Source organism: Trachemys scripta, chromosome 4 (genome assembly GCF_013100865.1).
Source record: "Trachemys scripta elegans isolate TJP31775 chromosome 4, CAS_Tse_1.0, whole genome shotgun sequence".
In the NCBI taxonomy this organism is placed as follows: Eukaryota; Metazoa; Chordata; order Testudines; family Emydidae; genus Trachemys; species Trachemys scripta.
Window position 1 is genome coordinate 101260938 of NC_048301.1, and position 12671 is coordinate 101273608.

Here is a 12671-nt window from a genome sequence, read left to right on the forward strand (position 1 = left end):
CACTAGTTGTTTTTGACTAGGTCTGATGCCCCAACATAATACCCTGATGTCTCCCCCACAGTCAAAGGGTACACAGGGGGAGCAGAGTTTACACCTGCTTCCATCCATAATGCAAGGCAGGCAATGAGGAAAAGGGAGAACCCAGTGAAGAGAAAGACTATGGGAAACCACTTGGCAGGAAAGAGTCTTGTTAATTTGTTTGGTTAGAATACCTGTTTTCAAACCGAGAGATAACCCATTTGTCCAAAATGAAGGCTTTGCTAAACAAGAACATTTTATAGTGTTAACTATCTTACATTTTGTACAACATCCAGCACTATAGTGGCTAAGTGATGCCCAGGTAAATAAAATTTACATAGTGAGGATCCTAGTGAGCTTCATGGAAATATCTGCACTTTCCTTTTGGAAGGTTGGAGAAGACTCTGGTTTGATTAAATAAATATTTGGGGAGAGTTGTTTTAATGTCTTTTTTGGTATTTTTAAAGGTTTGATTGTTTGTTTTACATCTATGCAATTATGATGGGAAAGCTTTCTCAAAGAAAAAGAATCTGCAGAGTTCCCTAAAGGTGATTAACTTCCACCTTGGTCCAAGTTCCTGTGGGGACTGACTTCATAATTAGGATTCCCTCAAATGAGACTCTAGCTATTATGTGCTTTGTACTGGGTTTTGTGAGCTGCATTGTATCAGAGCAGTTGGTGATCATGAATGAAAATGTAACTGGGTTTTAATTAACTGATGGCCTTGAACTGACACCAGAAGTGGATTGGGAGCTAAGGGATGGAATGAACTGTGAGAATGCTATACTCATACTAGCCTGACCTGCCTTACCTGATCATTTATTATTGCTGATGGCAGCATAGCCAGTATTCTGACTCCACCTTTTGTTGGGTGAGTAAAACCATGTCCTTCACTTTTTATTATAGCCATGGTTGCAAATATGACTTGATCTGGCCTTTAGTAATGATGTCATTACCTCCATTTGTTTCCTGATCTCAGACTGGGATTAGTCACATATTACACACATGCACATTATGTACATTCCAAGTTGGTTTTATTTTGTTTTATGATTAATCTTGTCTGTGTGACGAGTTATTATAGCTTGGAAAGACTTAATCTGAGCATGTACCAAAGGGGTAATTTACCAAGCACTGAAGGCTCTCCATGTTTAACTCTAAAGGCGGCTTCTACATTTCTAACTGTATAGAAATCTGCCAGTGAAAATTGTTGCCAATGCTTAGTATCAGGTAAACATAGCTTTTTCTTACCCTATTATAATATCTTTCCAGTATTCTGTTAATAAAGGTCTTAATTTAGAGAAGTTAAAAGGAAAGTTACAAATTAAAATATTACACTCATGCTAAAGCATTTCTCACAACTTTATCAGGTAAAACAAAATTGAAATTAAATATTATGTGAGGCAGACAGTATGCATTCTTAAATGCATATGTATATGTTGAATACACCAGATACTGAGTAATTAATAAAGCATAATGCAAGTGAAGCATAATTGCTACATTAATCAAAAATTTTTTTTTGAAATCTATGAACAGAATTGTACAATGTAAATGCACAATCAACTTACATTTTCTAAATTTTATTACCGGTAGAAATATTTGGTGGGAACACCGCTTAGGTGTTACAAAAGATGTGGTAGCAATGATGGCAGTCGCAGGGGAATTTGGCACTGACTCTCTATAATAAATAACACAAGCGTCTGAGACAAAAACAACTCAGAGCTCCCATTTCTAGTAATTTAGATTGGCCAATTGTACAAAATTAGATTAAAAATCATAACATAATGTAATGTATAACATAATGGTTTACACTAAGTTTATCTTAAGAAGATTACATTTTTTTACCCAATTGAGATGAAGGTATAAACACAGATAAATTGATACAGTCTGCAAGATTGACAAAAAACAAATGTCTGGATTTATTCACTGTGCAGAATGTAAAGACTTGTTTGGTATTAAAAGGTACTCATTTAAAATTAGTATAGTTTACTGTTTGCATAAGAAAATTACACATTTGCAGCCTAACTAGTTTACGCAGTTTCTTTGCAATTATCATTACAATGATACTTGTCCTGATAACTTCTGTGAAATGTTTAGACTTCTCACTTAAAAAACCTAAACCCCTATGTATTCTGTAATACAGTAACTGTACTTACACTGCTGTGGGGTATTACAAATACATAGTAGTCATGTTCTGCATTCTATATGTACTGGCCAGGATATACATCTGACTAAAGGAAATACATGATATGTGTATTATGGAAAATGAAAAAGATTAAAGTGCACTAAAATATGGATATATAGAGATGGTGATATTCCAATGACAACACTGTAATACATTCTTTATTCAATGTATGCATGTTCTTTCAAAACAGTAGTAAAAAGTTTTTAAGTTGTTTATCTCTAGCATGAGTGGTTTACATTATGTTTTGTGGTATGTATCTATGCATGATTTATAGGGGCAGGGAAAATGTACACTTGCCATTTTGAAACAATAGCTTTTTTTTTTTTTTTTTTTTTTTAAACCAAACTTTAATTCTCCTGAAGTTTTACATACAAAGAATAAATGAATTATGATCTTATTTTCCTCAAAAAATTAACATCTAACATTGGTGCAGGATTTTAAATTATATAAAATCTGCTGTGTGGTAAATTAACATGTTTTTTTAACATGAATCCTGAGTAAGAGTGGAACATATAGCATTATTGACTAAAAATAAAATCCCTTCATAATTAAAATAATTGAACAGTTTTTATGTTCTACCACAGAACAGCAAGGCAATATATTATGAGAGCCTTGTATTCAACAACTGTCATGAATACCCATTGCAAACCTGAATATTTTCAGCAAAAATAAAACGGCAGATTATGCACAACAGTAAAAAGCATCAGAAATAGATGCACCTGGGATTTTTTTAAACCACAAAAATTAGAATTTAGCTTTTGTTTCACAGTCATCAAAAGGTTAAACCAATCCGAGATAACTGCATTAGGTAAACCATTGAACTGAGTAAAGACCCCCAATCAGGCTTGTACTGCAACATTAATATTGATTTTCATACAGGCACAGACTTCCTTTTTATATTCATGTTCAAAAATAACATGAAATACAAATCTCAAAATATTATTAGGATCTACCCAACATTTCCACATAAGCAAAAAGTTCTGGCCACTTTGGTAAATGAAGTCACTGAATTTTTTTAGAACTGGAGGTACCTCATGGAAAATAAGAGCTCTGAATTCAGCAAGGCAGCATTATATCAAGGTATTTGTATACCAAGAAGGGCAGGGAGAACTTTGCATCATGGTATACGGTATTCAATCTTTGAATAAAGTTTTATATTCCATGTGGTGAAAGTGCATAGGAGTGGGATTCTGCTAGAGCAGCAAGAATCCTCTCACAGTATTAAGGCCTTTCAACTGCATGTTAACTGTGTTAGTCTATAGTCAGCACAGTGAAAACTGAATATATGCTTTCTGCTATTGTATTGTACATCAGTCTGAAGTCTTCTCAACATGATTTCTCCTCTCCTAGCTGTCGTTCCTCTTCTTCATCTGCTTCCTCAATAACCTGAATTTCATCTGTCTGAGGTAAGGATGAGTTATCTGGCTGCAGTTTACTCCCTTCAGCTTTATTTTTTTCTTCTTCTTCAATCACATTCTTCCATATTTTGTGATTTTCACTCAGATGGTGCATTAGCTGGCAAAATATTCGCCTTCTGCCTTTTTTTCTTTGTAGTTCTGTAAAATTACAAACATACTTTTTTTCACATGCTAGCCACAATCAAATATAGGGTAATTATATTCTCTGTTTATCAAACCCACAGGCTACTCTGTAAACCAGGTGTAGGTTTGAACTCAACATAGCAAGTAAGACATGGATGCTCCATCACAGCAAATATTGACATTCTATCTTTAATATCAAGTCCCTAAGGAAACTGGAAGACTTGACTAGCTTCTATCTCAGGTTGTAAAACTCTTTCTCATTTTAATTCAAAATTAATTGCAGGAGATAATTATTCCTGCTTACATACAAGTAGCCAACGTGAAAGGGCAAAATTATGATGTATAAGTTCAACCAAGTATTGCCAAATCCAAATCCATTAAAAAGCCCTATGTGCATCTTATCTTACTTTGACCAAAATCATCTTCCATTTCTTCATCTTCACTCTCCATTTCTTCTCCATTTTCATCTTCCGCACTTTCTATATCATCCTCCTCTTCATCAAGCCACCGGCCTGGAAGCAAGCCAGCTGCATCACAGGAATTGCAAAGGGGGCCAACTATGTGAGTAATAAAAGATTCTTGTAATTTTGCAAGTTGAGGAGAAGAACGGTCCATGAAGGGGCTAATAGGTAATCCAAGGCTTGCTTCTTCATCACCCTGAAAATTTTAGAAATTCATAATTACTTTTAAAGTTTTAAAAACTGACTAGACATTGAGTTGATGGTGTCTCTTTTTCTTAAAGAGGAGAAATTTTTTTGAAAAGCTACTCTTTGTGCTCTTTATCTAAGATGATTTAATAAACAGGTACAGATACTGGTCCATTTGGGCACTATCATGCATGAGAATAAGGGGGAGTAAATTCTCCCCTCACTTTCCTGTGTGGCATCCCTGGGTCACTACTCTTGGCATAGTGGGGAGATGTGGCTCTGTGGGGTCATTACTTCTCCCCCTGTACAGGTGGGCATACAGGGGCAGATCTTTGACTCCAATTGCTTAGCTCATGTATGTAGGAAAGGGGAAGATAATCTGCTACTGATAAAACATAGTACTAAATTACTTCCTCCCAGGAGAGAAGCATGGGAGAGAAGGAAAAAGAATTGTGACTCTGGATAAGAAAAGATTCTTGTAATTTTGCAATTTGAAGAAAAGAACAATCCACAAAGAGGCAAAAGGTAACTCTAAGGCACAATTTCTTCCCTTAGCTCTTTTTTGAAGCAGCATTGCTTTTGTACACAGGACTGTGCCTAATGGCACAAACTAGTGAACAGGGTCTTTAACTTCTGTTCAATGCTATTCCTGTCCAAAAACCCTGCCATTTTTTGTAGTTTTGCAATCACAGTTTTCAAGTTTCCTGCTGGAACTGAAAAAATTACTGTTGAGGCAGATTGATTCCGAGTAGCAGTAAAGAGTTGGGTGAGTCCAAGTGAATGTTCTGTGGGGTACTGGTTTCCATTATAACCTGTGTGTCATCTATGTTGTTGCTAAACAAGCAGAACTCAGAGACAAAATCCAGCAATTTTCTCTGTATTTTTGGGAGGGGTCCCAGGTGTGCAGCTTCTGCAACACTATCACTGATGTTAATGTAACACCTGTTGAATTGAAGTCTGAAATATAATATATGTGGCTGTAAGTACATGTTTTACCAACTCCATATCTTTTTGGACTATGGATTAAAAGGTCTACTTGTTAGCCTCTAGAAATTGGTCAACAGCAGAAAGTATGTTACTCCAGAGATTATAAATACAGCTGGCTACAACTTCGTAGTAGTTCTCTATGTTCATGTTTAGAACGTCTGCTAATTAAGATTTCGTGTCCTTTTCATCCAGCTTCTGTTCATACTTATTATGATGAGGCAAAACTGAAGGGCTTTCCACCCATATTCATCATAGGATTCAAGGGATTACCATCTGATTTCTGGTTACTTAATAAAGGTAAGCCAAACCTCCAAACTCAAGTTGGTTGAGCCCACAAATTCATAGGGGGATTCCTCAAGTGCTAGGTTATAAGAAGGGCCACTCTTCCTTTGTGTTGCAACTGTATGATATTTAACAGCTGATAGAATTTTTCCTGGATAAAAGACAACAGAATATTCAGATTCCATGCCAGGCATTGAATTAGCTCCTTAAGGCCCCAATGCTTCTCCCACCAAAGTCAATGATAAAACTCCTAATTACTTAATAGATAGTAAATTAATTGAATCCCATATCATCTGCTCTTCTAAAAACTCTTATCAGTAAGGCAGATCTACAGGTGAACTGAAGCTTGAGACTCATCTTTCATCAGTTGAATGCTGATGTCCTTCCTTCACTCTTTGTAAGCAAGGATAAGAATTCAAAAGTAAAGAAAACTAAAAAGCAGCCCAGGTCCTACTACTTGCTTCGTAGGAGTGGATTAGCTGATCATTTGCCCCAAACCAGACAATTATCTAGAGAATGTCAGGAACCACTGGAGAACAGGTGCTGAAGAAGCCCTTTGAGCTCATTGCTTTGATATAGCAGAGCACCAGGTGAAAATTATAGACTTTAGTGCAAAGGGAATGGTTCAAGTACCAGATAGCTTCACCAGAGTTGTTCAAGTAAATATCTCCAGATATGTGATTGAAATCTGAAAGGGAAGAAGTGCAGTCTGATACAAAGATGATGCAGAGTTACCATCTAACTCAGATGAAGTGCTGAATACAGAGCATACTTGCTTTCCATTTGATGAGGAGAGCTCAGGTCCTGAAGAGGTGTTGATGATGCACAGGTAAATGGTGGACTTCAGAGTGAAATCAGAGAAGAGGAGGTTACTTTCCTGTAACTGGAGGTTCTTTGAGATGCGTGTTCCCTCTCTGTATTCCACTGAGGGTTACATATGTGCACCACGTGCCTGGAGTCGGAGAATTTTGAAAGAAGTGTCCATTGGTCCATGTATGTGCCCTGGCTCATCTTGTGCTTCTATCCGAGGTGATAAAGTGTAGAGCAATCCAACTAAGTCTCCAGTTCCTTTCCACTGTGAATTTGACAGATCCGACCAAAGCAGAGGGGAAGGAAGGCGGAAAGTAGAATACAGATAGGGACCATACACCCCAAAGAATCTCCAGTTACTGGTAAGTAACCTCCTCTTCTTCGAGTGATGATCCCCATTGTACTCCACAGAGGGTGACTGACAAGCAGAACCTAACTTGGAGGAGGATGTGAGGATGAGGGGAGAGGCTGTTTTAGATTTGATTTTGACAAATAGGGAGGAACTGGTTGAGAATTTGAAAGTGGAAAGCTGCTTGGGTGAAAGTAATCATGAAATGGTAGAGTTCATGATTCTAAGGAATGGTAGGAGGGAGAACAGCAAAATAAAGAAAATGGATTTCAAGAAGGCAAACTTTAGCAAACTCAGGGAGTTGGTAGGCAAGATCCCACAGGAAGCAAGTCTAAGGAGAAAAACAATTGAAGACAGTTGGCAGTTTTTCAAAGAGACATTAAGGGCACAAAAGCAAACTATCCCAATGCATAGGAAAGATAGGAAGTATGGCGGGACACCACCCTGGCTTAACCAGGAGATCTTCAATGATCTAAAAATCAAAAAAGAGTCTTACAAAAAGTGGAAACTAGGTCAAATTACAAAGGATGAATATAAACAAACAACACAAGCATGTAAGGACAAAATTAGAAAGGCCAAGGCACAAAACAAGATCAAACTAGCTAGAGACATAAAGGGTAACAAGAAAACATTCTACAAATACATTAGAAGAAAGAGGAAGACCAAGGACAGGGTAGGCCCATTACTCAATGAGGGGGGAAAAAACAATAACAGAAAATGTGGAAATGGCAGAGGTGCTTAATAACTTCTTTGTTTTGGTTTTCACCAAGAAGGTTGGTGGTGATTGGACGTTTAACATAGTGAATGCCAGTGAAAATGAGATAGGAACAGAGGCTAAAATAGGGAGAAAAAACTAGTTAAAAATGACTTAGACAAGTTAGATGTCTTCAACTCACCAGGGCCTGATGAAATGCATCCTAGAATACTCAAGGAGCTGACTGAGAAGATATTTGAGCTATTAGCGATTATATTTGAAAAGTCATGGAAGACAGGAGAGATTCCAGAAGACTGGAAAAGGGGAAATATAGTGCCAATCTATATATATAAAAAGGGAAATAAGGATAAGGGGGAATTACAGACCTGTCAGCTTGACTTCGGTACCCAGAAAAATAATGAAGCAAATAATTAAGCAATCAATTTGCAGACACTTATCACCTTATTATCTTCTAGGTAACAGTCAGCATGGATTTATCAACAACAAATTATGTCAAACCAACCTAATAGCTTTATTTGACAGGATAACAAGCCATGTGGTTAGGGAGGAAATGGTAGACTTGGTATGTCTTACTTTAGTAAAGCTTTTGATACTGTCTCGTATGACCTTCTCATAAACAAACTAGGGAAATGCAACCTAGATGGAGCTACTATAAGGAGGGTGCTAACTGGTTGGAAAACCATTCCCAAAGAGTAGTTATCAGTGGTTCACAGTCATGCTGTAAGGGCATAACGAGTGGGGTCCCGCAGAGATCAGTTCTGGGTTGGGTTGTGTTCAATATCTTCACCAATGATTTAGATAATGGCATAGAGAGTACATTTATAAAGTTTGAGGGCAATCCCAAACTGGGAGGTGTTGCAAGTGCTTTGGCGGATAGGATTAAAATTCAAAATAATCTGGAGAAATGGTCAGAAGTAAATAGGATGAAATTCAATAAGGACAAATGCAAAGTACTCCACTTAGGAAGGAACAATCAGTTGCATACATACAAAATGGGAAATGACTGCCTAGGAAGGAGTACTGTGGAAAGGGATCTGGGGGTAATAGTGGACCACAAGCTATATATGAATCAACAGTATAACACTGTTGCAAAAAAAGCAAACATCATTCTGGGATGTATTATCAGGAGTGTTATAAACAAGACACGAAGTAATTCCTCTGTTCTACTCCGCGCTGATTAGGCCTCAACTGGAGTATTGTGTCCAATTCTGGATGCCACATTTCAGGAAAGATGTGGACAAACTGGAGAAAGTCCAGAGAAGAGAAAAGGTCTAGAAAACATGCTCTATGAGGGAAGATTGAAAATATTAGGTTTGTTTAGTTTGGAGAAGAGAAGACTGAGGGGAGACATGATAACAGTTTTCAAGTTCATAAAGGTTGTTACAAGGAGGGAGAGAGAAAAGCAATGGGCTTAAATTGCAGCCAGGACGGTCTAGGTTGAACATTAGAAAAAACTTCCTGTCAGGGTAGTTAAAAACTGGAATAAACTCCCTAGGGAGGTTTTGGAATCTGTCACTGGAAATTTTTAAGAGCAGGTTAGACAAACACCTGTCAGGGATGGTCTAGATAATACTTAGTCCTGCCTTGACTGCAGGGGATTGGACTAGAAGACCTCTTGAGGTCCCTTCCAGCCCTATGATTCTATGATATTCAGTGCCTGAAACCTGTCTGTGGGCAGGTATGCTCGTGCCATGGTTTATGGTACCCCGATGAAGTCCAGCGATTGCATGGGTTGAGGATCACTTCTTGATGTTGATGCTGACTCCCAGTGAAGAAAGGTGGCTGAGTAACAGAGAGAGGTTGATGCATAGGCTTCCTGTTGAGACCTGGCAGCCAAGAGTCAGTTGTTGAGGTATGGAAAAAACAGGAAACCCTAACACCTGATGTGAGCGGCTAGTACAGAAAATACTTTGGTGAAGACTCTGGGAGCGGTAGCTAGTCCAAAGGCAAGTACTCTGTTTTGGAAATGGTTGTTGCCCACCCCAATCTGAGAAAACATCTGTGGGTGGGGTGAATATCTACGTGGAAGTAAGTATCTTTCATATCGAGAGTCAAGAACCACATGCCTTTCTCTAAGGATGGTATTATCGCTGCCAAAATGACAAAACTTGAGTTTATGGATAAAGCGATTGAGGTGGCAGAGATCAAGGATTGGTCTCAAACCAATCTTTTTTCTTGGGTATCAGGAAGTAAGTTGCGTAGAACCCTGTTCCTTGATATTGTAGAGGAACGTGTTCTATTGCTCCCTGGTGTAATAAGGAGTTCACCTCTTGGACGAGAATACTGTTGTGAGAGTGGTCCCTAAAAGGGGGCGAGGGGTTTGGAGGAGATAGTATTACAAACTCGATCATATAGATGACATTTAGCACCCATTTGTCTGTTGTTATAGACTCCGAGTGTGGGAAAAAAGAGTGCTAAATGACCCTCAAAGAGAGTGGAAGGGTCATGAGATGTTAGGATTGGTGGTTGGCAGCTCTAAAGCTCATGTCAAAAATACCACTTTGTTTGTGGTTGGGTTTGAGACGTGCAAGCCAGCATGGGGGGCCCAAGGGAGCAAGACCTCTGAATCTTTTGTTGTTTATGTGGGGGTTCATAAGGTCTCTGTTGATAAAATTGAGGAGACCAGTATCACTGGGTGGATGATGGATGGTGGAACTTTTGTTTCAGGGCAGGAGTGTAGATGCTTAACAAGCAAAGGGTAGCCCTGGAGTCTTTCAGTGTATGCAAAGACTCATCTGTCTTCTGGTTAAAGCAATGGGATTTGTCAAAACAGAGGTCCTCAATGGTGTTCTATATCTCTCTAGGAAACCCAAAAGCATGAAGCTAGGACTCCCTACACATCATGATAGCCGTAGTCCTGGAGGAGTTATCAGCTGCATCTACTGCAGACTGGAGGGCAGTTCTGGCTATGAGTTTCCTTTCCTTTCAGGCATGATCTTGTCGTGGAGGGTATTAGCAAATTCCTCAAATTTAGTGTAATAAAGGAAGTCGTACTAGGCCAATAATGCTTGTAATTGGCTATTCAGAATTGTAAACTGGAGAAAGAGACTTTCCTTCCCAGAAGGTCTAGACACTTTCCTTTCTTGTCTGAAGGTGTAGATTGAGGTATTTCTGTTTAGCTCTCTGTGCAGCAGCCTGAACTACCAATGAGTTTGGAGCTGGACGAGAGAAGAGGAATTCTGATCCTTTGGATGGGACGTAGTGGCATATCTCTGCTCCTTTAGGGATGGCTGTACATGGCTGGCTCTAATATGGCTTTGTTGATTGGTATTGCTATTCTTGCCATTCTCGAGGTGCCATTCTCGAGAATGTCTAGAAGCTTATGCTGGAAGTCTTGGATCTCTTCGAATGGGATCTGGAGTCCCCAGCAACTCTCCATAAAATCTCTTGGAATTGCCTGAAGTAATTTGGTAGGGAAGGGGATGATGCAGTCACAGCCTCACCCGATAGGTAGATAGTAATCTAGCCAGCTCCAGCAGAACTGCCGGGACCGGGGTATAAAATTGTTCTTCTGCTATCGGATACATGGGCCTGCTTGATGGATCTCGAGAGAGCAGATGACGACTCTCTTGTGGATAGGGCTCCCAATATGAAAAACAATTTGGATCCGCAGGAGATTGCAGGGTCTCCATGGCATGGGGTTCCAGTGGTTCTGGAAAGGATGAGGAGGCAGTTGATCCCATGGATATGTCGGTCTTCATGATAGTGCATAGGAGCAGTATGATAAAGGTGGTTCTTCTTCCAGTTACAATTCGCTGGAAGAGGAAAAGGCAGACTGCTGTTCTAATGGCAGTACTGTCAGAGACAATGGAACACCATATAGCACATGCAAGAAGAACAAGATACCTGTGGTGAGGATATGATTTTTCTGGAAGTGGAGGGGCCTGACGGAATAGGAGACTCTGGATCTAGCCAGGTGTAGACATCTTGGGGTGAAGCCATGGATCCAGATCTCCCTGATGTGAGGGGCACTCTCTCATTCCTGGTCATCGGTACTGGCGCTAAGGTTTTTCCTGGTATGGGAGGATCTCATGTCTCATGAGGTGCCAGAGAGGGCAATACTGACGGTTCATCGCCTGGAACTGCTGGATCCCATTGTTTATGGGTCTTCTTCTCATGCCTGTGGGATTTGGAATGTGCTCTGTCCCCTTGGTCCAACCTGGAAAAGGGAATATCCAATTTCTTGGACTTGGAAGAAGACTTAGTTCCATGCTCATGGGAGTGCTTCCTAATCTCCAGACTAGGCCCTGCCATGGGGACTGTGGGGCTCACGGCACCGAAGTCAGATGTTGTAGCGAGAGACACGCTCCTCACTGAACCAGGCCGATGTATGGAGGGAGGGGTATTCCCAAGCCTGGATCTGAATGCGGTCTCACGGCCATCTCCATGAGATGCTTCTGGAGACCAAGTGCTCAGCCTTCTCAGGTACAGCTGGGAAAGGACTGGCACATATTGCATCTAGCTGCAATGTGAGCTTCTCCCAGGCAGTAGAGGCAGCGTTGATGGTTGTCACTGACTCAGAAGGATCACAGGCAAGAGGCACAGAATTTGAAGCCCGGAGTTCTGGGCATAGTCTGGTATGAGGGAGAGGTGGGAGGAGGGACAGGGAAATATCCCCAAAGTGTACTCTAAAACTAAGTGTTAAAACTAGTAACTATAAAAACTAGGAAAAAAAGAAAACTACAGTAGAAACTCAGAGTTACAAACACCTCGGGAATGGAGGTTGTTCGTAACTCTGAACAAAACATTATGGTTGTTCTTTCAAAAGTTTACAGGCGAACACTGAGTTAAATACAGCTTTGAAACTTTATGCAGAAGAAAAATGCTGCTTTCCCTTTTTTTTTAGTAGCTTTCAATTAACATAATACTGTATTGTTTTGCTCTTTTTTGGGGGGGCGGGGTCTCTACTGCTCCCTATTGCATACTTGCGGTTCCAAACGAGATGTGTAGTTGACTGGTTAGTTCATAACTCTGGTGTTTGTAACTCTGAGGTTCTACTGTAGTAAAACTACAGTTAAAATGGATAAAACTAAGCTTTTTAAAAGTGCGTCAAAGACGAGAAGACTGAAGGCTCCAACCTGGACCATGTGGCGGTAAGAAGGAACTGGCAACATGGTCAGTCTGCCCCACCCTTTATCAC

The 12671-nt window shown here is 39.8% G+C and overlaps 1 protein-coding gene across 1 annotated transcript in view; it reads right to left on the bottom strand.

The window, feature by feature from the left end:
• Positions 1-1910: 1910 nt before the first annotated feature.
• Positions 1911-12671, bottom strand: part of PDE3B (phosphodiesterase 3B) — a 287524-nt gene continuing 276763 nt past the window's right edge. Inside the window, exons 15-16 of the mRNA XM_034770132.1 lie at positions 4149-4398; positions 1911-3756 (exon numbers count right to left, since the gene is read on the bottom strand). Of these exons, the coding sequence (XP_034626023.1) occupies positions 3527-3756; positions 4149-4398 (480 nt within the window). The 3' untranslated portion in view covers positions 1911-3526. The remainder of the gene's footprint in view (positions 3757-4148; positions 4399-12671) is intronic.